The sequence below is a fragment of the Saccostrea cucullata genome, unplaced genomic scaffold (assembly GCF_032062105.1).
Source record: "Saccostrea cucullata isolate Sc308-1 unplaced genomic scaffold, CSIRO_AGI_Scuc_v1 ctg3370, whole genome shotgun sequence".
Taxonomy (NCBI): Eukaryota; Metazoa; Mollusca; class Bivalvia; order Ostreida; family Ostreidae; genus Saccostrea; species Saccostrea cuccullata.
Window position 1 is genome coordinate 91,102 of NW_026938300.1, and position 27,680 is coordinate 118,781.

General features: G+C 33.5%; 2 protein-coding genes across 3 annotated transcripts; one reads left to right on the forward strand and one right to left on the reverse strand.

Annotated features, from left to right (window-relative positions):
- Positions 1–1,104: 1,104 nt before the first annotated feature.
- On the reverse strand, positions 1,105–27,674 carry LOC134249945 (uncharacterized; the record flags this gene model as incomplete). The annotated part of the gene is made up of 29 exons (XM_062732298.1): positions 1,105–1,860; positions 2,186–2,263; positions 2,693–2,767; positions 3,146–3,358; positions 3,452–3,506; positions 4,189–4,289; positions 4,523–4,603; positions 7,811–7,885; positions 8,092–8,166; positions 8,311–8,541; positions 9,300–9,375; positions 9,999–10,117; positions 10,200–10,292; positions 10,419–10,502; positions 11,606–11,680; positions 12,366–12,589; positions 12,680–12,729; positions 13,892–14,016; positions 14,100–14,180; positions 14,500–14,568; positions 14,662–14,736; positions 15,272–15,499; positions 15,738–15,783; positions 15,944–16,110; positions 16,620–16,748; positions 17,216–17,284; positions 17,515–17,589; positions 17,710–17,940; positions 27,609–27,674. Coding segments are annotated over 29 exons (3,741 nt in total), but the record flags the coding sequence as incomplete, so codon positions are not given.
- On the forward strand, positions 19,402–26,602 carry LOC134249947 (uncharacterized). Of its 2 annotated transcripts, XM_062732300.1 has the most exons (3): positions 19,402–19,464; positions 19,771–26,178; positions 26,485–26,602. In XM_062732300.1, the coding sequence occupies exon 2, from the start codon at positions 19,910–19,912 to the stop codon at positions 25,853–25,855; it is 5,946 nt and encodes a 1,981-aa protein (XP_062588284.1). In that variant the 5' UTR covers positions 19,402–19,464; positions 19,771–19,909; the 3' UTR covers positions 25,856–26,178; positions 26,485–26,602. The 2 variants fall into 2 exon arrangements, with proteins under 2 accessions (XP_062588284.1, XP_062588283.1); XM_062732299.1 differs by lacking the exon at positions 19,402–19,464 and having other exon boundaries at positions 19,477–26,178.
- Positions 27,675–27,680: the final 6 nt, after the last annotated feature.

The window sequence follows — 27,680 nt, forward strand, 5'->3', positions numbered from 1 at the left end:
AAATACGAATATTTCGACATCCAAGAGACCTGTAAGCATATTATTGATGTTAGGGCTCCTCGCCATTATATATATGGGAGTTTAATGGCTTTCAGTCTCTCATATTCTTTTATAGAGCATGAAACGAAACGATTTGATATTTTAAGATATCAAGTTGTAGTTCGATGGTAACCATAGGAACGATCTAAATAACATTATATACCCAAAATAACTGGTATAATTCATAGAAAAACATTCTTATTGTACAAAAACAATAGCAATAAAAATAGCAAATAATCTCGCTTTGTTATCTTTTTAAACTTTTTAAAAATTTTGCATAAAATATTTCTGTATCAATTGTAATACTGTCATATTGTTTGTAATGTAATTTGTCTGTTATATATATTTCACTGTTTGTTTGTATTAATAAATGAAAATTTAAAAAAATCTTTTTAAGCTATCTTATATGAAAACAAAATCAATGAACCAATAAATAAATAAAACAATTAATAAATTGAATGGTCAAAGCTCATTCATGCATTAAATTTTGCGAAAATGTGTGATCATAGTTGTAAACAAAATTCAAATTGTTGCAACATTTCGAAGTTGAAATTAATGTGGGTAAAAATGACTAATTTTTAATTAGGTTGAAACTAAAAGACTAAAAGAAACATTAAAAATATTTTTAATGAATTAAGAGAAAACACTTTTCTTGTATGTCAAAGGTTTTACCTATTTTGAAAACCAAACAAAAACGAAAAACGACAGCTTAAAATATGTGTTGTTTCATCAAATTACGGTTGTTACAAGACACTAGGTTATTTTGGTTGTCATAACAAGTTTGGTCAACATCTAGGCTTTGTTCTTTAATGATACATTTAAATTTAATTTATTCATTACACATTAGACTTTCTCAGCTATAAATATTATGGACTTTAATTGGCGTCTTCCCTTTATTACAAAAGCCTGGAATCATGACGATGGCAACAACAAGGTGATGAAAACAATGATAAGGAAAGGATGTAAAAAAAAATCAAACTTGCGTTTTTATTGATTTGTCACAAGTGCTTTGTAAAATGAAAGAACCATTTTAGCAAAAGAGACAAGAAAAAAAAACCACCGCTTTCAAAAACCCTTCCGTGGTATCTGACTTCTCTAAATAGATACCTCGTCCATAAAATATTCCGGTAAGACTGTTGAATTAATCTAAAAGTTTTCTTCCTTCACAGTGGTTGTCATTTCTTCTGTTTGGATTTTTAGTAAACTATTGTCTTCTTCAATAGACATTCGCGTTTCCTTTCTAACTAACTGGTTTTCAAGTAAACTATTCTCATCCATCTCAGATGTTGCAGTTTCTTTTCCATCCATTTGATTTATATGGAGAGCATTTTCATCCACATCAGATGTTGCCATGTGGCTTGTTGGATCTACATGTGTATTATTTCTATTCACTGCATATGACATATCACCTGTTTGGTTTTCATCTGTTCCACTATTCTCCACCAAAGATGTTGCCAAATCGCCCGTTTGATTTATATTTGAACCATTTTCTTCCGCCTCTGTTGGCATATCATCTTCCTTGGTTATATTGGGACCATTTTCATCCATCGTAGACTTTGAAATACCCCCTGTATTGTTCATATGTATACCTTTTTCCCCCATCAAAGACGTTGCCAGATCAATTGTTTGGTTTATACTTGGACCAGTTTCTTCTACTGGAGTTGTTATCGACATGTCCTCTCTATGATTCTGGACTGCGTCATTTTCCTCCAACACATGTGTCAACTCCATATCCTCGGTAAGGTTTGTAGTCTCCTCACTGATACCAATACGAGATATTTTTCTTCTGGATATTTTGATGGAGCAAATTAAACTTGTGATCTAAATTAAAAGTGCATAACAAGAATGAGTGAAACTAAAACAAAAACTAGAAGCCGAAGTGTTTTTCAATGACTTCCTACAGTTTACTTAACTTTTATTTTTATATTGTGATAAACAGCAAGTAGATTTCCGGTTTTTCTTCCGCAATCTTCACACATATTTTTTAAATATTATTTTTTTCGTCTTTTCTTTTTAGTATTCGACTTACAATTCTTGAACAGGAACTAAAGAAACTCTTTATTACAATTTACATGTAAACGTTATCTGTGTTATTTTTATCACCAAACGAGGAACTCTGTCATTTAAAATTGAAGATTTAATTTACCTGGAGAATGATCGTTATCGCCAGGTAAGACACCAACACCCAAGAGGACATGTAGTAAGCACCTGCAGCTCTACACATCTATTTGTACATATAAATCTTATTTTGACAATGAAAAAAATAATTTTAACTCCCTCTGTTAACTTTAAAACAAAACTTTACTTCAAATTGCAGAGTTCTGAATTCAAAACATAATTAAAGTTTCAAAACAAAAAATACAAAAGAGACTTGCTAGTTTTCTAAAGATAGGCAATGTTGACTGACAGAAGAACGTAAGATTACGAGAAAACAAGAATTTAGGTCCGAAACAATCATATTGCATCATTCTTGTATGCATGTCCTTGTATTCATGATCAAGGACAAACACAATATAAAGGGAATTTAGTCCTCCTCAGAAGCTTAAACATAAGAAAGCAGTAACTTTGTTTCCACTTGTGTGTCCATCATATTTAAGGATCATAGTCGGTCGTATTACTGTCGTTCATGTTAAAAATATGAAACAATACTTACGGCGTGTAGGAAAATAGCAGAAAAAATCAGGAACACAAAGTGCACTATTGTGAAGATCACCGAAAATACGATGTACTGAAATAGGTAAAATATATAAATATATATTTTCTTGATGAAATATAACTTCTGAAAAAAAAAATAAAAGAGATAATTTCAACACAAAGTAAATCAACATTAATTGAAATAGGAATTTTCTATTAACCATTTTGGATTTACATTAAGGAAAACATTATTATAGAAGAAGAAGTGTCTGTTTCTTGTGAATTTAATATCTAATTATTGATTAGTGAATATATTTAGTTTAAAAATTGTCTTAATCACTAAAACATGCAACTTCAATGAAAAAAATCCACGAATAGTCTGAATGATTACTTTTAGTGATTTTGAATTGAAATGTTTTCATGTAATCATCTTCAAAAACTACTACAGAAACATGGTCACCTATTATCTTACCAAATTTAAAGCCATTTTCTTTTGTTTTATTAAACAGATTATTCCAAGTATTTGATTTATAGAAGAAAGCGGAACAACTGCTATTAACGCATAGGCCATTCCCAACACCGTATCTTTCTTGCTTTTGGCTGTAGAACAGACATGGTCAGTGTGGATATACCCGGGAATGAGCACCATAAGGATAAGTCCTATCCAAATGACTGCGTTGAGAATCTGTTGAATGGTTTGTTAAAAGTAATTTTTATATGACAAATTTCATACCAAATGCTCAAATTTCACGTAGAAAAATTAGATATCAGTACTTACCTGTGAGAGTGTGTGAACTCCAATGTTGATTTTTTTCACAATATTTTGCTTCTTTCTATTCAAATCAATTAAAGTCATGTTATATGTCAAGTAGAGAGATTTGTTTTTTTTACAGTATGCTCTAGTAAACTTGCCTCCCAGGTATCAATACCCAAGTACCTTTTAAAATAAGTTTTGAAAGATTGCAGAGAGTAAGCTTAGAAAGTCTAATTATTATGCTTCTTGCACTTTTTTGTTATTTATAATAATATCCAACTATTTTTGCAATCTAACTTAAAAAGTATAGTGTGGATTTTATTCAGAATTACTATTTATACAATAATAATTTATGTATTGACACAATGCTGATACCTTTATTTCAAACTGATTATCAATGACATAATTTTTATTCAGAAATAAATATATATAATTGTTTATTATATCACTCAAATTGTTTAACCGACGCTACACCCAGCAGAGTATAAACAAAAATATGAAGTAGCTGAATTTGTAAATGCCATAAAAATAACATATCACTTTTGAAAATAAAGCTATTTATCAATACAAATCAAATGCTTCCATGTTTTATATTGTTCAAAGTAATATGAAACATATGGACATAAAGAACACTATTTAAGATCAAAAGTCCATAATACAATACGAAAAAGGATCAGAGCAAACACGGACCTCCAAAACGTCAGAGGTGGGATCAGGACTTACGAAATTATTTAAATGTAAGTCGCAAGAGAGACACTTACACTTCTAATAATCGTATCCACAACCTTTTGGAGAGCCTGTTAGTGTTATGGTCTTGTCTAACGTGGGGATACATTGCATCCAAAAGAAGAGTCATGCCGATCTAAACAAAAAAATGCCTTATCATTTGAGTCAACACTAAAGAATACATCGCATTTCTGTGTGCAGCAAACATACATCACATATAAAGTATAGTAAGTTTAAGAGTATATATTTAAGAGATTACTCGAGGAAGGCGAGGAAGGCCAGGATCTTTCAAGATCTTTACCAGAGAGAGAGAGAGAGAGAGAGAGAGAGAGAGAGAGAGAGAGAGAGAGAGCAATTTTCTCTTCTTACATTTAATATTATATGAACCACAAGGTATCCTATAATGATTCCACATTGATTAAACATCCTCGAGCTGTATTGGTCGCAAAGCTGAAATATAAGAAAACAAATGTACTTTATAAAGTTTTCATCGTTTGTAATATTGAAAATACAAAAATGTCATATTTATAAAGTATGGATATTACAAAGAAAGTGGGCGCTTAAGATAGCGATTCGGCAGGAATCGGATAACATAGGGAGAGAGAAAAAATATTTTTGAATAATAATTTTTTTTTCCAAATCTAGACATTGGTTATGTTCTAAGTACATGTAAAACAGGCAAATATATCCTGATATTTACTTGGTTTTATAAGAATAAGCATATGAATATGGTCATACGGCTGATTTGGTCCAAAAACCAGCCTTTTTAGAGCCATTTTTTAATATTTTTGTTGTTTCTGGGTCTTCTCTCCACAAATTTGAAATGCGTTATGAATGTATTTTTCATCGTATAATTTAGTACATATTTTGAAAAAATGGAGAGACGACCCACAGATAACAAAAAATACACTTTTTCAAAATATTTTTTAACTTGAAAATAGACTAAGTTCAAGCGTATAGGACTGTCGCTTTAAATGATGATTACAAACGGAGATATACTGTGTGTCGGATAGCTACACTGGTTTGCCTCCGGACTCGTAACTTATGTATGAAAAGTTTTTGGTTCGAATATGAGCAGATTAGATTTTTTTTCTATGTTTTAATATTAAATACATTTGATTAAGACATATAAAAATTCTAATTAGATTTCATATGGCTTTTTTTTTTTTTTTTTAAAGAAAAAAAAATAGAACTATTTACATTATATAACGCGTTGACATGTGAACATAAACATGGTGTCACCCGAGAAGTACGGGTGTTGCGTTTGTGAAAGACAACTAAAAAGCAAAAGAAAACGGAAAGTCAGTGTTAACGTTGCCAAAGTTCTTCATGCAAGAGGTATTGTTACCTCAGATGTAAGTACAATATGCGACACCTGCAGGATATCGCTGAAGCAGAATTTATCACGAGCACGTTTACAGGTACAGGATAGCCCAAAAGTGAGCAGCACAGTTACCAGTATTGACTTGCCCTTAGTTTCTGGGGGGAAGTGCAATAAAAGCTGTATAATTTGTAGGAAGAAAGGTTTATTAAAATGTATGCCGAGAGAGGCAAGAATGGACATATTTATTAACTTTGGTATTCTTGTTCCACTTGGCGCTCGGTGCTGTCCTCTGCATTTAACAAGCAATCACATAAAATCCTCAACATGCATCCACAAGTCAATGTTTAGAAAAAGATCTACTGTTTTGAATTCTGGTGAAATTGTGAAATTGATCGATGATCTAAGGAAAGTTGCATCTTCTTCTCAGAGTCGTCGATTGTCTTTTGATGACCATACACTGTCAGATGAAGATTACAGATCACTGTTAGGGATATCAAGAGATCAATTCAATGATCTTTATCTTCATGTCACTTCTATGCGTAATTCTAGGGAAAGATCAATTAGAAACGCAATCGGCATTTTCCTCTTTAAAATGAAATGTGGCCTTTCCAATGCCGTAATTGCAACACTCTGTGGGTTTAGCAGTCGTCGAAAAGTAGCTCGAATAATTCAGCAAACTCGAAGAGCACTCGTAACGGACTTTGTTCCTTCTAACTTAGGCTTTAAACATATATCACGCCAATCTATAGTGGATGACCACACCACCGACATCGCGAAACAATTATTTAGTGACCCACTATCCGAAACAGTTATCCTTGTTATGGATGGGACTTATGTGTTCATACAAAAAAGTTCAGCATATCGGTTTCAAAGACTCACATATTCTTTGCACAAAAACAGACCCCTAGTAAAACCGTTTGTCATAACCTCCACCGACGGTTACATAGTTGACGTTATGGGCCCATATCTTTCAAACGGTAAAAACAATGATGCATCGATCATTAAACACATAGCAACATCAAATTCTTATAGTATAATGAATTTCCTTAGAGAAGATGATGTTCTAATAGTGGATCGCGGCTTCAGAGATGCAATTTCCTTTTTGAATGAGTTGGGCTTCAAGACACATATGCCTGCATTTCTTGAAAAATCTCTGAAACAGCATAGCACCAGTGAAGCAAATATGTCCCGTTTCGTCACCAAAGTGCGTTGGGTTGTTGAGGCTGCAATATATTAAAAAATGGAGGTTTTTAGACAATGTAGTTTGCAACAGCCAAATACCCCACATTAAAGATTACATTCGCATTATATTGCAATTATCAACAAATACAGACCTCCTTTAAAAACAAATAATCCAGAGGATGATGATATTCTACCAGAGAGAGAGAGAGAGAGAGAGAGAGAGAGAGAGAGAGAGAGAGAACCAGTAAAGCTTAAGTTCCGAGAAAAATCCAAAAACTGGATAAGCATTGAGGCTAAAAATGCTCTACCACATTTCCCGTCCTTAACTGAGGAACAACTTCGTATGTTGACATTCGGAGTGTATCAACTCAAACAGGCTAGGAAATACTCAGCTGAGCACCTTGGAGAAGGGGACTACAAAATTGATCTTTCCTGTGTAGAACCAGATCTATTACATGCACGAATACAGTCCTGACACACTTCGAAAAGGCTCTATAATATATGGGTAGAATATTCCCGGGACCATGTCACAGGCTGGTACTGTGAATGCAAGGGAGGCTCTAGAACAGTTGGTTGTTGTGCCCACATTTCCTCAGTTATCTGGTATCTTGCATTTGCAAGACATAACAACTATAAGGCAACACCAGATGTTTACACACCCTCACTCTGTGATGCAGCGGATCTTGTTCTAGAAACTGATTCTGATGAGGAATCTGAGTAGTAAAGATTGATTGACTTTATTCACATTTGTGTGAATCATTATCATAAATGAAAATATTAAATATATTGCAATACCTCACGAATACATTCTTTTACATCGATATTTATATGAGAGTATTTAATTACTTAAAGACAGTTTCTAGTATTTAATTACTTATATTAAATTTGTCCTTTAGTGTCCCTTTTGATAAAGAAAATAATGATAAAATGTACCATTATTAAGCAGTTTTAAATTGTACTCGAGGGTCATTGTAAATATTATTATTTATACGAAACACGGAACAACTTTTGTTTTAGTCTGTACGTTTTCAGAAGTCGAAGGGCTCATAGACAATTCAACCAATAATGTTTCCTGTCTGTGGTTCCTGCAAATTTTCCATCTAAAGCGCCCACATTCTTTCAGAAAAAGCATTCAGTACTTTAGTACTTACGGTACTTGGAGATGGCTGGAGCCACCACCAGTCAGTGGTTTTATAAGAGTAAAGGGAATCGGAACAGTCGTATGCCTAAGTATGATGAGGGAGAGTTTTATGATGTGAAAAGAATCGCAATTATTAATGTTACGGACTTTTCAAAAAAGAGTTTTAAAAAGTTCATTGGAGTTCTAAGAAATTCCCATCTGATTTATTATATATATATATATATATATATATATATATATATATATATATATATATATATATATATATATATATTATACATATTTACTTACCAATTGTAAACTATAAGAAGCATAACGCAAAACTATGACCTCCCCAACAGTCCAAAACAACAAAAACCCTAATATCTAAATACAATAAAGAGAAATTTTAGCACTTTTCTTTATATGATATTTGCAGTTATATAAAAAATGTAAGTACCTAATGAAAGATAAAGCAAAATAAATAAGGTTTACTGTGCTTAAGGTTAAAGTTAAGTAAGTTAGCCTTACTATGTATAATGCAACTGTTGTTCTCTTCATTAGAAGCCAACAGAAAGCAGCGATGTGAAGGCCAATAGCCAATGGAATTATAACCATCATAGTATAAGCCACGCCTTTGTATGCAGATTCCATGTTGTATCGAAAGTAAGAAAACCAATTAAGAAGTCGCAACATTCCAGAAGAGTCGCCCTCGGTGAAATAATAGGCATAAATGGACACAGCAAAAGTGAATTCTAGGATCTAGAACGGAAAAAAAATAAACTCATGAAAATTTAATCAATATTAGAAGCAAAATTTGGCTCCTATCAGTCAAGTTAATATGGTTAAGTAACATTAAAAAAAAACAGTCAATAAATATCTTAAAGTAACACTCTAAAAGCAGTAAAGTTAACATGAAAAATAAACACTAGTGCTCTAAAATATCTTTATTTGTGGACACTATCTAAATATATAACAGCCAAGAATTATTCAACATAATCCAATTCATAACAAACTGAATGCTCTTCTAACCAATCAAAAAAAAATCGATTTTCCATAAAAAGGAAAATTAATGAAAAACAAGATTAACTTAAAAATTATATGACTCTTAATTAATTTTTGTCTCACTGCTCGTAATCTCTAAGATTCCTTTTTATTCATACATGTTCATTTTTAAAAAAAAGCTATATGACTATTAAAAACTAGTGTACCAAGGAACATATGTGTTGTCTATTTTATAATATCATTCAAGATTAGAAAAAATTAAGATTAATCAGCTTTTATTTTTAGTTGTAACTTGCATAATGGTTCAGGCCTCGCCGGCAAAGAAAAGATATCCATGGATAGTTAGACCGATATACATTATGTACTGAATATTGTTTACTCTAGCATTTTCCAAAATTTTGCCTCCCTTGCTGTAATATTTATCTATTACAAAACAGCATTTGCCTACATTTGAAAATATGGACACATTACATTTAAAGTATTTCTACATATTGATATACTGTGCTCTTTAATACCATATTGAATCCAGTCAGTAAACAAAATATTCCGAACTGTTTTCTGTAATTTGGCATCGTCTTGTCATTAATCAACCTGCAAAGAATATAGTTTCCACTATAAAATACTACGATACAGATATCAAAGCAATCGATAATTTCTGTAATTTAGCTTAATTGTCCTTTAAAAATTCGTTTCTGAAACTGTAAACGTGTATTACATTTGGTCGTGTATTATACACAGTATGAAGTGCCCTTTAAGGAAAGAAACTTCCCTTGCAACTTCAATTTAATAGAGTACATATTCAGAATTACTTGCATCAAACACTTCAAGAAAGCAAATAAAAATCGACATTTATTTGGTGTTTAAAAAAGCGCATTACAGCCAAATATAGTACATAAAAATTAAATTTATGTAAAGTTTGTGCTTAACAAGGCTGGATATTTGTTTGAAATTTCGTAAAACATTATACTCTGATATTTTTGAACTGCATTGTAGGTGTATTGCAGTATATTTAGTAAAAAAAATTAAAAATATATTTTTTTATTCATTTACTGCTATTTATATGCACAATATACATAACCGATGCAACAGCGTTTCCCTAATTCCGAGGTACAACAGTGTTACAAATAATTTTGCCAACGGATCGCAATATATCGGAATATCGGCATTACGATGTATTACCAAGCAATATATGTACGTATTAAACGGTGTATTACCTGTTATTTGTTATTTCAAACCACATACTCTTGAAAAGCTCAACGATTCCTTTAAAAATCCCTAGATATCCCTCTGGAGATCGTTTATAGTAAATATAACCTAAAATGGTACACACAACCTGACAAAAGAGAGCATTTGAAAGGTAAAAAATATATAGAAAATATAAATGTAAAAAAATAGATAAAACGTTTTTCGTTTACCTGCATTAAAATCAAGAACAGCGTGAATCCTAGCATTAACCAGGTCTCTATTTCGACGGCACTAAAAACATCCGGATTTTCTCTGTCGCAGAACTAAAACATAATGTTATGCATTTGTATAAGTTGAATTTGCTTAAGAGATATATAAGATAGTAATGATGTCAAGTTCAAATGTTTTCAAAATGTATTAATCCATAAATTAGAAAAAAAGATACTTACTAAGTCACTGGCATTTCGATTTGTATAATAATCAATTTCATAGGTAAAATAACAATTTTCACTCGCAGCATTGCAGCAAACAACCTGAAAATGACATAAAACAAATATGCAAGCATTCAAACAAACGAAATTTAGTTTTAATTTCTGAGAGGCTGTCAAGCAAGCATTCATCACTTATAAGAGTTGGATAAAATTATTTGGGTATAGAAATACTTCTCATTTCATGCAATTCATTCCATCATTGATGGATGTTGTGACTGACAAAACATATTTTCTATATTTCAGTGTATTACCTTTACATGATGATAGATTAGTATAAATAAAATTATCATTGAATATTTATATCAATATATTGTTCCCTGTATTTCTTGCTTTAAAATTAGATATGATTGATTGATTGTATATTGTTTAACGTCCCTCTCGATAATTTTTCACTCGTATGGAAACGACACCACATACCGGTGGAGAGCTGCAAATTTTGTCCTATTCTCGGCACTCAAGGCCATTGAGCAGGGAGGGATCTTTTTCGTGCCAGTACCTACTTTGACACAGTTTCTCGGTTTATATGGTTTCATCTGAAGGACCAGTCTCCACGTCCCACAGTGGGATTCGAAGCCGCGACGTAAAGATCGCCTATTTACTTCGCGACTCTATAGCAAACCAGTTAACCATTGTGCCAAATGGGCGACTAAAATTGAATATAAATAACTTCAAATTACTTAACATTAATTTCTTTGTCTGCTGAACAAACAAAGCTTTGTATTTCAAAGTTTTTAATACTTATTGTTTATTTTTAATCAATCATTACAAAATTGAACCTTGATATTTAAAAGTAAAAACCGTATTCCCTCTCTCAGATTAAGTTACTTATTAAACCACAAAACAAATTTCTTTCTGATAAGATAGCGTTTAGGGAGTTATAATGATTTGGGTTTCAAGATCAAGAGTATTTCCGGGGCGAAGCAGTACTGGTCCTGAAATAGTCCTGGTGGAGGATAACAAGGATTTTACTAACCCCCTCCTTGATATTTAACTGTTTTATCATACCAATAAAAAGAAGGGATAAGCACACTTGATAAATGAACTAAAACATGGCAGATTAGTGAATTCATAGCAATTTTACAGAATAATTCATTGCTAAAGATCTACAAAAAAGTAAAAAAAATAAAATAGCTAACCATACTTACTAGATTTGCTTGGACAGATATTAAACCAAGAACCGCAATTAGCAGAGCAACAACCACTACTTCTTTCCACAGTATCTGAAGAATAGCATTAAATGTATCGTGTATATATTCATTTTAAATGTTTTATGTAATTTACTTATTAAAACGTGAGGATATAAATTCTGATATCTGATTCATAGTTTTTTTTTCTCAATGAATAAAACAATTTAATCCGTAATTATTGGATTATTAAAAGTTTGTTCTTTATATAATAATTTTTAAAGAAGATTAAAAGGGCTGGGTGGTTGTGGCCATTTTAGACTATTTTTATCTCCTTTAGCAGAAGAGCTCCATATAAAGATATAATAAAATAATCAAATAGAAATATATAAAATCTTTAAAAACTTTGTGAAATTTTTCTGGGTTGTAAATTTTAAATTGTTAAAATCATGACTGACAGCTATATAGAAATATATAGGAAAAATCTTCCTAAAATTTTAATTATATCTCAAGACGGGGGGGGGGGGGGGGTGGTTAATAAAAAATAAAGAATTTCACAAAAGTTACTTGACGATGTAGCCCATGGGCCTCTTACTTTTCTCAATTAATAAAACAATTTAATCTGTAATTATTAAAAGTTAATTCTAAAATTATTTGATTTAAATTGTTCTTTATATAATATTTTTTAAAGAAGATTAAACATTCAAATATTTTTTTAGATTAATTTAACGAGACAGAGAATAGTATCTTCTTTTTTGGTAAACTAAACTTGAGAATTTACCAACAATGTAGCCTTTGGTTTTTGCAATCCAAGAGAAATAAATTTTCCAACTTGTAGGAAAAATGAGAAGCTGGTCACAGCTAGCATCATCAGAATGGTGTTGTCCCGATTTGTGGACATGTTTAAAGGTCCGAGAGAAATAGCGTCCATAATTCTTCTCAACAGTTTGTAAGAAGAATAACCGTATCGTATAACTAGAAGTCCACAAAAGATTATCAAGTCCACTACCTGGAAAGGAGAAAAATAAAATATTAAGCATGTTTGGCAAAGGGTCTAAAGTGAAAAGGAAGCATATATCCCAAAATAAGTAATACTTGCAGTTATGAGAATTGAAAGTCCGACTATGATAGAAATGAAGGGATGTCTGAAAAATAAAAATATTCCTTCTTTCAGCCACAGAACAACATTCATTTATTTTACATATGCAATAATGCAAAAAGTCTTTTTTAGGAAACTATATATGATTATTAGAGTATAAGATGTTTTACATGTTTGAATAGTTTCAACATTTGTGAGTAAAGTGTTTCTGATTTTACTGCAGATATTTTATATTGATTACATTTTGTATGAGAATTACAAGTAGTTCATACATGTATATACTTCCCTCAAACCACTAAGTGTAAGAATATGAATTGTTTTCGAACGTTGAGATTTTTTAAATCACCGTATATAAAACATATTTTAGGCACTATATCTGAAAAGCCAAAGAAGATGACTTAAGTTAGTGCAATGATTGTTCTGATGGAAGACCTTTGTTATAATCTTTACAACTGCGATAAAGATTTCTTACTGTCCAATGGCTATGAGTGCCGAGTAAAGGTAAAAAAAATATGAAGCTGTTAATCGGTGTATGATGACGTCTATATATAATTTTTATTTTATTCAATCAAAGTGGTTCTGAAAAATTCTGTTTGAGTGGGACGTAAAACAACAACAATCAATCAAACAATCCAAAATGGCGACCAATGGAACGTACTCAGAAAAAAAATACGTCAACTAAAATCTGAATTTTTCGCACAATTACAAATATCCCTGTTCTTATTTTGGACAGTGCTACCTGTTCTGGTTTTGGTAATTACTATTCGGTTAAGGTTATTGAAAATAGGAAATTTATGTGTAATCGCTACTAAAAGCAGGGAGAAGACCGATTGATTTTTGTATGTTTTTACGTCATGCTCTAGAATTTATAATTCATATTAAGATGTCACAAACAACCAATTCAAGATAGACAATTGAAAAGTTGTTCCAACGCCTACTGTAAGAGGGGGCTTCGGTTTTCATGTCCCTTTCGGCACTCAGGGCCATTGAGCCGTAAGGTTCTACCGTAACAGGGGGCTATGTTTCAAAGGTCTCATTCGAAATTCCGCGATTTAAACATAAAGGTGCTGGGCGCTTGCGATAGAAAACTTGCTTCCTACTTTTTATCGGTCAGTCGCGTCTGTTATTCGAACACGTGACTCTCCGATCACAGTGCGAGCGTTCTACCGACTGAACTATCGTGACGGTCCGGTGAGAAGTATTCTTACCTTCTCATTTTTGAAAATACTGTTAGGAAAAAGCCATGAATCTCCACTGATTTTTCGTCATCTTTCATTGCAAGGGTAGACATATAATGTTTGTAAACACGATCTGCCATGCCAACGAAAAGAACCTGGAAATAAAAGAAAAATAGCTGGTACTTTTTACGATATCTGCTGCATTGCTTATAAGTTATCTTCTATTTAATAAACTTACTTTTAAAAATATATGGAAGATAAGTATTCCAGTCGAACACCATATAAACAGTGCAGCATTGTCCCAGCTTGTGGTGCACATCTGTCAATTAAATGTCAAAATGTTTATATCACAAATTGATAGCAATCTGTATTTCATATTAAGAAAGTCCTCATTTGAAAGAAAATAATACTTCCAACTCTCTGAAAACATCCCAAAGGTGTCAAAGTCATAAATTGTGGCAAATAGAATGGATATCGATACCATGATAATATTTAAACCCTGTTAATACCTTCTTTATTTATTTTATTTTAATTCTTCTTCATTATAATTATGTTTAAAAGTTCAAAGTTAATTCGTCCTTTTTTATTTATGAAGTTAATACGAGCATATACTGTATATATTATCATTCTAATTTTACCGGAATCGGCGTGGTGTCTTCATAGTCGAACTGACACATGTCAATATTATTCCAGAAACAGCAATATAACTGAAACAAAATTAGCATTATGTTGAAAGATGTTCATTTATAAAGTATAGATTTTACGATAGTCAAAGCAATAGTGAAAAAGGATATACGTACAGTTCGGAGAAGGTATGACGCAAAAACTAAAACGACACACTCAGCTGTCAGAACAACAATGTCTGTAATAATGTTCTGTAAGAAATAACCGCTTTAATTGCATAAATGATGCAAGTTTCAATAATTTAGGAGGCTATGTACAACTCAATTGTATCCCCGTAATGATGCATGTGCGAGGGTAATTCCCTACCTATGCTTGGTTTAGCCTGCGTGGTGCGGTGGTTTGAGTGATTCACTCGAGAAATGAGCGATCATTCAGATTAAACTGTATAATAAACCGAGGTCCTGTGTCACAGTGGGTGCTGGCACAAAAAGATCACTCTCTGATTAAGTGATGGGGTCTCAATATTAGTAAGTTTTTTATCTTATACAAAAGAAGTAGTTTACTTGAAGTAGCCAGTATTATTAAGTTTTGCATCATTACAGAGATATTTTGGATCTGTAGCCCTCTCCAAATAAATTCAGTTAAAGAAAATGGAGAAGGATATCTTGTTGCAGCTATATGAAGTAATTGTAATACAATCATAAAGAAATGTAAATGTTTTAAATATTGTTGGAAAGGATACATTCATATTGAAGCTTATTGATTACAGTAAATGTACACACATACTATCAGAAATAAAAATTTCCTTTTGAAGTACATTCCAAAAAGGCACAAGGCTTTGGAAATGATTGACCAGATGAGGAGGCAGACGACGGTAATCAACAGAGCGTCCTTAAGATAACCCATGTTTATATGATATTCTCTGGTAAATCTATAGAGTTCTGTAGTCATCGTTATATCGTAATAGTTGTATCTGATGAAGATTATGGCCAGGATCATTCCTAACTCCAATATCTAAGAATATAAAATACAACAAAAGATCATTCTGATGTCATTGAAATTTACCATTATTATGTAACCATTGCCGTTTAGGTAAAATAACTTATTTGTGGAACTTCTAATTTCTTAACATTTCTGTGTAATACAAAATAAAATAAAATATTATTCTGATGGCATTGCAATTCACACTTATATACAGGCAAGGTTATGAAAATTTAACCTACGTATTTCTGTATGCATATGTGCTACAAACCATTGAGGAGAATGTTAGAAATCCAAAACAAGAAGTTAGTTTACTCCTGGAAAGAAAAGAAAATATATATATGCAGTATCAGTTGATCTATTTTTTAACTAAATGCACATTTTTTCAAAGCATGTTCTAGATCTAAAAATAAATAGGCATCAAATCTGTTCTTGCATATTGCAGACTTTGAAAAAGCTGTTACGAGTATTACATACTCCGTCCAGTGAACTTTGACAAGCGAGCAAAAATTAGCACAAACTCCATTCTTTATTTTGTGCATTTCCGATTTTTCAATAACATTCCCAAGTGGCTGGTTATTCTTTTCATGTGATCTGGCGATTATAAATCTGTGTAGATATTCCGTGCCAACAATCATAATAACCTATAGAATAAATAAATGTCAAGGAAAAATTACAAAAATGATGAAAAAGGAAATAAATTTAGGGATTATTTATTAATATTATTAAACAATAAAATGAAAATAAATCCAATTTATATATCAATTATTAAGGTCATATTTACAAATAAACAAGCTATAACATAGAAATTCTAGAAATGTGAGTATGACAAGGACCTTTACAAAAAATCTATATAAATTAACTGCAATTTGAAGGTTAACAGTTTGGATTACTTTGTTAAAAAAACTTTTAATTTCTACAATGAAAACTTTGTCAGATGTGAATTTTTTTTTACTTTATCTTACCATAGTGAAAACGTTGAACTTTTGATTTAAGAAAATGATATCTTGAAAACTATTTTTTAAGGCGTAAACATGACAAACATATCAAAACAAATCATGCAGAATGTTTTTCCTTACATGATTTTGTCTTTTTTATATAAAATATTTTTAAAATATTGAAATTAATCTCAAGTAATGTAACTTAGACTTACAGATACAATGACATTAATGACGAGGACAGCAATGTAAGAACTACCGTAAGTATTAATAGTGTCAGCAATATAGGTATTACAATCGTACGGACAGGCGGTAGATTTTATGTCGAATCCGCAACATTTCATCTGGAAAAGATATAAAACTTTCAGATCATGAAAACATTATATTAACTCTACAGTAAATATTGTCTTACAAATTTTTAAAGGAATAGCAATTGAAGAATATTTATATCTACAACAATATATATATTTGGATCACACTTTGTCTTTCGTGCAACTATTCTTTTTTTTTACCGGGAATAGATTCATAAAGGGGAGTGAAAATTGAAGTTATAGAAATCTGATTTATGTATTACATATACTTTCCTTCCTGTGTCTAGTTCTGTTCTTTAGTTGACTCAACAATAGGACTATTTTTTAAGTCGAAAAAAATAATTTGCGACCCTCATTATACGGTATGTACAATTACTTTTCATACTTTAAATGTTTATCATCGCCACATGCTGATTTGCATAATGCACTTGAATATTGAACCATAATAAATCAGATTATTCAAACATAATTCATTCGATTTTGCGTTTTTAAAATCTTACAGCTATGGTTAACTGGTTTATTTCTCCGGGGAAGTTCCATCGTAGTGATTCAAGGATTGTGGAATAAAGCTATAAAATAAAAAAGATTTTCCCTTACAAATACAATGTTATCCATTTATTAATTCGAAATAAGTTTCTTAAGGCTAAAAAATAAGAGAGTGAATAACGTAAACATTATCACCATTAAAAATCATCCGTAATTTAAAAAAAATCAGCTAATTATAATGTTTCCGTTGACTTAAAAGAGACACCCGATATTTTGACTTTTCAAAGAACTATATGTATTATGTAGTACATACCTCATCGAGCAACCAGGAAATTAGAGCAATGACAATTAAGTTAAAAATCACCAAAATGACGTTTATGATGGCACTCTAGATAGAAAGAGAAATACTCTTTGTCACTGATGACACGTAAAGTAGTATTACGTCACAAAACAGACTTTCATTTTCCGAGCAAACTTCAAATAATTTCATTTTTAATGACATACTTACTGCAATCAAGCATCTTTTATTTTGCGTACAAATTCCACAGAATGTAACAGCAGCGTTAACTGTGTGCACAATAATGGTTGGAATCAGAGACAGGAACAGGGCATTGAGGAATGATCCAACAGGCAGGGATCCTATAGACACTACATTGAGCGCCTCAATGCTGTCGTCACTAAGGAGGTGTTCGTGGTATTTCAAAACAAAGCCCCCGACAACATAACCAATAGACAATACCTATAGTTCCATAAAAAAATTAATTAAGTTTAGAAAATAGAGAAACCAAACAATACACTGGCAGTGAATTTAATTACAATATTTACTTATTAAAATAAGGTTGCTGATTGAGATAAATATATAAAGTATGTACAATCTCATACCTATGGTTATGATTCTTGGGAAGTATTAAATGTTTTTTGCCCTTTTGCCCAACCAAGTCAGATTAAATTGGTCCTGTTCTGACCTGCTTTCGATATTTATTATTTACAAGATTTATTGAAAATTATTACTGTTTACTTTTCCATTTCACTGAGACAACATATATCAAGGAAACGTGGGGGGGGGGGGATTTTCATTTTTTTACATTTCAAAAATCTATATCCATGTAGATTTACTCTATTAACTTAAAAAGCATTGAGTACAAGATATGAATATACAATTCAATAGTATCAAAGCCTATAAATTCCTTTTATAATGCATTATTACTTGAAACTTTTAACTATTTCTACTTTCGACCGGGGACAGTTGACAGTTGACATTTAATCATTTCTACTGTCAACCGGGGACAGTTGACAGTTGGTTAGTCTCGCATACATAACTGCGATTAAGATTAGTCTCGCATACATAACTGTGATTAGGGTTAGTTTCGCATTCATAAGTGTGATTAGGGTTAGTCTCGTATAAATAGCTGTGATTAGGGTTAGTCTCGCGTATAAACAGCTGTGATTAGTATTAGTTTCGCATTTATAGCTGTGATTAGGGTTAGTTTCGTATAAATAGCTGTGATTAGGGTTAGTTTCGCATTTATAGCTGTGATTAGGGTTAGTTTCGCATTTATAGATGTGATTAGGGTTAGTGTCCCCAGCCGACAGTAGAAGATATGGAAAGTGTCAACTGTCAACCGTCGACCTGTCCCCGGTCGACACTAGATCATGTGGAAAGTGTCAACCGTCAACCTGTCCCCAGTCAACACTAGAACACAATGGATGTGTCAACTGTCAACCGTCGACCTGTCCCCGGTCGACACTAGAACACAAGAGAAGTGTCAACTGTCAACTGTCGAACTGTCCCCGGTCGACACTAGAACACTAGGGAAGTGTCAACTGTCAACCGTCAACCCTGTCCCCAGTCGACACTAGAACACAAGAGAAGTGTCAACTGTCAACTGTCGACCTGTCTCCGGTCGACACTAGAACACTAGGGAAGTGTCAACTGTCAACCGTCAACCTGTCCCTGGTCGACACTAAAACACAACGGAAGTGTCAACTGTCAACTGTCAACCTGTCCCCGGTCGACACTAGAACACAAGGGAAGTGTCAACTGTCAACTGTCAACCTGTCCCTGGTCGACAGTAAATTCATGTGTGGAATGTAGAAATAATTCACTCCGTAACATTACTGAAATATACAGTGATGTATGAATATGTTAATATTGTTTCAGTCAAAGTACTACTTTATCCTTATATTGGAGTTGAGCCCGATTTTTTTGTAGCCTATTGTTTGTTATTCTGTACGACTAGTATACCAGTGTCTAACAAATTTGGTATGTATTTATTTAATTTAAACAATGTCATGAGTATATTTTGCATAAGTATTTTTACTTTATTTTGCATAACTTTGAATATTGAAGTGTAAACATATCCATGTGTTCACAATGTACAGTACATAACGAAAGTAATTCTCGATCTTGCTATTTTGTATATTTTTATCTTTCAAGTCTTATAGAACTTCAGAATTTATAATACAGGAATTATAGGAATTATAGTAAAGATATTTATGTATAAATTCAGGAAAAATAACTCATGTATAGTACGCATGCATTATATTGTTATTTCATTGTTTTTTGTAGTCAATCTCATCGATATGACATGTTGGAATCTTCGGATTAAAATTTAGAATCGGTGTGAATATGACTTTTTTACTGGTATAAACTTGGAAGGCTACATTATTGACAAATTTGGACAAATTTGGACAGAATCATCAGAAGGATGGCTGACAAACAGGATCCAGAAACTAAGGAACAGCCAAAGGAAAAGCAGGAGATCAGTGAGCAGAACGAGGAACAGGAGAACATTGAGGAGACTCACAGTGAAAATGGAGCTCGAATTAGAAAACTCACTGAAAAAGGACGAATTTATAGTGAGCAACAAATCGAGAAATCCTTCAGTAGTCTTAAGTCACTATGTACAAGAATAACGGGAATGGTGAATAATCAGGAACCAGAAGAGATGATAAGACAGAAGTATAGAGATTGGATGGACTCCTACGATGATTTTCTCGATCGTCATTATGACCATTCAAGGAAGTTAAATCAAACCGACTTAGCTGAATATCTGAAAGGATACGACGAAAGAGAAACATTTTTACAGAACTTTAAGACTTCGCTTCAAGAATATTTTGCGTCGCAAGCAAAGATAAAAGACCAAGAAACTAAATTATTACATGAAGATGGTGACAACAGATCTTTTGGTCATGGACAATTTTCTTCTGTTAGTGCTGTATCTTCTCGTAAGTTGGCAGAAGAAGAAAAAAGGGCTGAGCTTGAAGCAAAGAAAGAATCCTTAAAGAAAAAGAAAGAGATAGAGTTAGCAAAAGTGGCACTCAAGATGGAAGAAGAAGAGCTCGAAATAGAAACAAACATTGCGATGGCTAAGGCAAAAACTAAAGTGTTTGATAAATTTGAACAAAGTGAATTTGACCAAGTACACACAGATACAAGAGGATATAGAGCACCAGAAACATTCAGATATCGAAAGACAGACAGACATAGGGGAGAAAAACCACCAGAACCATTCAGATACCGAGAGACAGACAGACATAGAGGAGAAAAACCACCAGAACCATTTAGATACCGCGATACAGAGAGACCCACACTTGGACCATTAAGACTCAACCCAAATGCAGAAACATTTTATCCCATGAGTTATGAAAGGGGAGAATTTCCAAGTTCATCTGCATCAGTTCAAGCTGTGGTGAAACATTTGAGAAAACCAACACCAGAAATAAAGAAGTTTGGTGGCAATCCTCTGGATTATAGGAAATTCTTACGTCAGTTTAATGCAAAGGTTGTGATAAACTGTGATAACGATGACGAGAAAATGAACTATTTAGAGCAGCTAACTTTTGGTGAAGCTAATAAAGTGGTCTCTGGATACAGTCATCTATCTGGAGAAAGAGCATTTGAAGCAGCCATGAGACAGTTGGAAGAGCGTTATGGAGACACCGACGTCATAGCAACAGCCTTTATTAGGAAAGCTTTGGAATGGCCTTCTATTCGACCTGGAGACGTAAGATCCCTAGATGAATTCGCTCTCTTTCTTGTTGAATGCTTGAATGGTGCAGAGAGTATTGATGCAGGAAGAGTCTTGGAATATTCTGAAAACATTAAGAGACTTATGAGCAAATTACCAGTACATTTACATGACCGCTGGAGAAACGTAGTGTTACGAATAAAAGATGCTCATAGGACAGTTAAGTTTAAAGACTTTGTGGACTTTGTAAAGGCGGAAGCTAAGAAGGTGAATGATCCAACATATGGATTTCAGCAAGTAAGAGGCTCGAGCTCACTACAGAAACCAAAGGGAGTATCTTGTGAAGTAACCAAGTTATACCCTACGCAGAAATGTGTTTATTGCAATAGTGTTAATCACACAATAGACAGATGTAGAAAGATTTTGGAACTAAACAGGGATGATAGAATTGTGTACCTTAGAAGAAAAGGACTGTGTTTTGGATGCTTAAAGCAAGGACACCTTAGTAGTCAGTGTAGGAAAAGGCTTAAGTGTACAGAGTGTTCGCGACAACATCCAACTATCCTCCATAATGAGGATCAAAGAGTCAAGAACAATCAGTTAGTTGAAGAGGTCTCTGTGTGTGGGAAACAGCTTGAAAGCAGTACATTTAGCAAAGATGATTCCAAGCCAAGTGTTAATGCAATTTCTTCTGGATGTCATGAAGAAACTGAGGATATATCATGTGCAATGGCCATCATACCTGTACGTGTAAAACTCAAGAACAAACCTTACACTGTGGAGACATACGCATTTTTCGACTCTGGTAGTAGCGTATCATTTTGCACGGAGGATATCATGTACCAGCTTGGAGCACATGGTAAAAAGACACAGATTACTATCAATACTATGGGAGACACTCAGAAATTAAATACTTATGTGATGAATGGATTACAAGTATCAGGACTCACCGCAGAACACTTTATTGATCTCCCTAAGTTATACACAAAAAAACAAATGCCGGTTTCCAATCAAGAGATCCCAACAAAGGAAGAAATTAGAAAGTGGTCTCACTTGCAGTCAATTCCGTTTCCAGAGGTTGATGCAAACATTGGGATTCTGATCGGTAATAATGTCCCAGATGCCTATACACCATTTGAGCTGGCCGTAGGACCAAGAGGTTCACCACATGCAACTAGAACCAGACTAGGCTGGATTCCTTGGAATATAATAAGAAACAGAACAACCTTTGATGTGAATCATGTGTGTATTCAAAATGACGGAACACAGCTTGATCATATTCTCAAACAAATAATGAACTTTGACTTTCCAGAGGCTGAGCTGATGGTGGATGATAAGAAGGAATACTCACTGGAGGACAAAAACTTTTTACAGCAAGTAGAGAATTCAATTCAGTTTGAAAATGGCCACTATCATATTGGACTTCCATTCCGCAGAAAGGATGTTGTGTTACCAAACAATTCTGCACAGTGTTTGAAGAGGCTAGAAGGACTAAAATGTAAATTTATGAAGAATCCTCAATTTAAGGATCACTATGTAGAGTTCATGGACAAAATATTGCAAAAAGGCTACGCAGAACCGGTTCCAGAAGATGAACTAAATGAAGAAGATGGGAGAATTTGGTTCTTACCTCACCACGGAATTTATCATCCAAAAAAGCCAAATAAAATTAGAGTGGTATTTGACTGTTCCGCGAAATTCATGGGAGTGTCTTTGAACAATCAGTTACTACAAGGACCAAACTTGGCAAATAATCTCCTAGGCGTATTGATGCGATTCCGACAAGAAGAGATTGCAATATTGGGCGACATCGAATCCATGTTTTACCAAGTGAAAGTGCCAGAAAAGGACCGAAATTTCCTACGTTTTTATTGGTGGAAGGACGGAGATATAGATCAAAAACCGTTACAGTATAGGATGACAGTTCATTTATTTGGAGCAACTTCATCACCGAGTTGTTGTCATTACGCCTTACAGATAACTGCAGAAAAGCACAAAGAACAGTTTGCCCCCATAGTAACAGATACTGTGAAAAGAAATATGTATGTGGATGATTGTTTGACTTCTGTTGCTGCAGAGGAAACTGCTGTATCTTTGATTAAGGATGTCTCAGCTTTGTGCAAGATGGGTGGATTTTATTTGACCAAATTCATCAGCAATAGTGAACAAGTCCTAGAATCTGTGCCAGAAATAGACAGAGTTCAGGAAGTTGAAAAGTGGAACTTAAGTGATGAAACTTTAGTAGAACGTGCTTTGGGTGTATATTGGTTCATAAAAAAGGACGTACTTGGATTTCAGTTGAACAATAACAACCAACCAGCAACTAGGCGTGGCATCTTAAGTATCGTTAGTTCCGTCTATGATCCCCTTGGAATTGTTTCTCCCTTTATTTTGACAGCCAAATCCATATTACAGAACTTGTGTAAAAGGGGGATAAGCTGGGATGAAGAAATTCCTGCTAAGGAGCTAGTGAAATGGAATACTTGGCTACAGCAATTGCCAGATTTAGAGAAAATAAACGTCTCAAGATGCTATAAGTCAGCGAATTTTAAGAACATTGTCAACTGTCAACTTCATTGTTTTGCTGATGCAAGTGAGATTGGGTACGGAGCAGTGTTTTACCTCAGACTTCTGAATGAAGATGGACATGTTCACTGTGCATTTGTGTTAGGAAAATCAAGAGTTGCGCCCCTGAAATCTGTGAGTGTACCCAGATTAGAACTGACCGCAGCTACAAGTGCAGTGAAACTTTGTCGAATGATAATGAAAGAACTGGACTACCTTGTTCATCAAGTATGTTATTGGACGGATAGCATGACAGTTATTAGATACATATCAAACAAAACGACACGTTTCCACACCTTTATAGCAAACCATCTAGCGATAATTCATGAAGCAACTGAAGTGGAACAGTGGCGTTATGTAGACACAAAACAAAATCCAGCTGATCTGGCATCAAGAGGAATGAACATGGAAAAGTTTCTGAAAACTCACCAATGGCTACAAGGACCAGACTTCTTATGGAATGATGAAGATGAGTGGCCAAAGTGTTGTGAAAATTTGAACATTCCAAGTGATGACCCAGAAGTAAGAAGACCTGTGAATGTTTGTACAAATGAGACAACTCAACATGAAGGAGTTGAACGCTTAATTCACTATTGTTCAGACTGGTTCAAATTAATCAAGATGACTGCATGGCTGATCGTCGTGAAGGAATACTTAAAATCTGCAGTGAAAGCTGAACAAGAAGTGACCAAAGAGGACAGGACAAAGGAACGCAAAAAAGAAGTCAAGAAAAAGTTGCAACTGACAATTCAAAAGTGGACTGAAGCAGAAAAGGCTCTAATGTATTATGTGCAGCAGAAACATTTTAGCGAGGAAATTGAAGCCTTGAAAAATATGACCGATTCTGGAAAACAGAAAAGCATAGGATCCAAATCTCCATTGCGAAAGTTTGACCCATTTTTGGATAAAGATGGACTGTTGAGAGTCGGTGGAAGGTTGGAGCGAGCAGAAATGTCATTCGATGCTAAACACCCAATCATCCTGCCAAAAAATTCTCCAGTGTCTAGTCTCATCATTAAAGACGCTCATCAAACCATTGGACACTTGGGAAAAAACTCGATCTTAAGTGTTTTAAGACAGAAATATTGGATTATTGGTGCAAGTGTGATGATTAAAAGTTTGGTATCCAGATGTGTGATATGCAAGAAACACAGAGGTGTTTGTGAAAAACAAAAGATGGCAGATCTTCCAGAAGAAAGACTTAAGGCAGATGAACCCCCCTTTACCAGGCTTGGAATGGATTTCTTTGGACCCTTTGAAGTGAAGCAAGGGAGAAGTACACTGAAGCGTTACGGTGTGATTTTCACATGTTTAGTTACAAGAGCAATACATCTTGAATTGGCTTTTTCTCTGGACACAGATTCATGCATAAATGCCATTAGAAGATTTATAGCAAGGAGAGGAATACCAGCATTCATTCGTTCAGATAATGGCACAAATCTGGTTGGTGCTGCTAAGGAAATGTCAGAGGAAATACAAAGATGGAACTTGCATCAGATACATGAATTTATGCTTCAGAAGAAAATCCAATGGGAGTTCAATCCACCAGCTGCTTCACATTTTGGAGGTGTATGGGAGAGACTCATAAGATCTGTTAGAAAAGTTTTGTATTCAGTGATGTGTGAACAAAATATTCGCATTAGTGATGAAGGACTTTCTACACTCTTTTGTGAAGTTGAAGCAATTCTAAATGGAAGGCCAATTACAGAAATGTCAGAGGATGTACGTGATGTGGATGCGCTAACACCAAATCATTTGCTACTTTTGCGACCTGGTGAGAGATTTCCCCCTGGACTTTTCGATAAAAAGGACAATTATGTGAGACGACGATGGCGTCAAATCCAGTACTTAGCTGACATATTTTGGGCAAGGTGGAAAAATGAATATTTGCAGCTTTTACAGAAAAGGCAGAAATGGACACAACCAACAAGAAATATGAAAGTAGGTGATATTGTTCTTGTGATGGACAACTCTCCAAGGAATTCATGGATTATGGGACGAGTGATCGAGACGATGAAGGACAGAGATGACGTTGTGCGAGTTGTCAAAGTGAAGACTGGATCATCAACCCTGATGCGTCCGATTAGAAAACTCTGTCTGCTTGTTGAGTCCGAGTGATGATGACTGTGTAGCATGGACCTGACAGTGACGATAATTGGACCATAAATAACTTTAGTATGAAATAATTGAAATTATTTTATTTGGCATGCATTATTTGTGTGTAATTTTTGATTGGCCTTATTTGTAATGAATTGATAATTGTGTTTTTGTGGAAACCCAATTAAGGGGGCAGTATGTAACGGCCAATCCGGAATTTTACGGTTTACCTAGCTACGGTTTTTCTTTGTACATCTCGGAAGTCGAATCATGGAAGGCACGATTTTTTGTAGCCTATTGTTTGTTATTCTGTACGACTAGTATACCAGTGTTTAACAAATTTGGTATGTATTTATTTAATTTAAACAATGTCATGAGTATATTTTGCATAAGTATTTTTACTTTATTTTGCATAACTTTGAATATTGAAGTGTAAACATATTCATGTGTTCACAATGTACAGTACATAACGAAAGTAATTCTCGATCTTGCTATTTTGTATATTTTTATCTTTCAAGTCTTATAGATCTTCAGAATTTATAATACAGGAATTATAGGAATTATAGTAAAGATATTTATGTATAAATTCAGGAAAAATAACTCATGTATAGTAAGCATGCATTATATTGTTATTTCATTGTTTTTTGTAGTCAATCTCATCGATATGACATGTTGGAATCTTCGGATTAAAATTTAGAATCGGTGTGAATATGACTTTTTTACTGGTATAAACTTGGAAGGCTACACTTTATATTGAAGATGTCTGAATTTATTTTTTTCTGATTTGTTATTAATACATGTATAGGTTTTCAGTCATATTCATTCAATTAATTATATTACAGAAGGTAATGAAATATATTGAGATATCGAACGATATTTCAGCTCAGAAGTCCATTAAATAATTCAAATCAGGAGCAGAACAAACACGAACCCCTAACACATCAAAGGAGAATCAGGTGCCATGGAGGTGTTAGCATCTCCTGCCGACTGCATATATTCGTTGTTTGTTACTTATCATGATCGGGAATAACGTTTAATCCTTCGACAATTAAATGTGTAAATAATGACCTAACAATAAATATGAGAAACGTCAGTCGTCAGTTGAGTAAATGATCGATTGTATTTGCTGACAAGGTCATTTTATCGCCCATATTTCTAACCAAACTATGACTTTAAACATGACTGTTGATATTTTAGGTTCATCAACTTGTTTGTCAATAGCTAACATCGTTTTAGAATTATTAGAGATCAAGGTATAATGCTGCATAATTAAGGGATGTTGAAAAGTTAGTAATGACATTTATAATAAAGCGTTGTTGTACGATAACCATTAACATCTTTTCAAGTAAAATATCCGGATATGAAAATAGGATGTGTCAGACTCTGGTATTTTTATTTTTTATTTCAAACTCATCGAGATATGGTATCGATATATGAATGAAAATCATCGATATATCTAAATGTTAAGTTGAAGGCCACAGCAAGTTTTCCCTTCTTTTCGCGTATAAGATTTTGAACAAATCATACATAAATATAAAGCTGGTCTGCTAATAACAGGTCACAATTGGTAGCCATGGGGATTCTTACAGATTGTTGGAAGACCTGGTTTCAAAAAAATGTAAATATTGTCTATGACGAACTCAAGCATCTTCCTTCTTTCAACATCAGAGTATTTGTGTGCACAAATAAATCATTTTTGAAAATGATGAATGAAAAATTTGGGATCAATTCAACTTTTCTTTTAAATTAAAATTAATTCAATACCAAAACATACCCGTATGATTAGACTGCATGAAATGATTACAATGGCAATACGATTACACAGAATTTTGGGAGCTTTTATGAA

What these genes read in the sequence shown, in the direction of transcription:
- LOC134249947 (XM_062732300.1), top strand. Translation starts at nt 19,910, where the DNA reads ATGGCTGACAAACAGGATCCAGAAACTAAGGAACAGCCAAAGGAAAAG.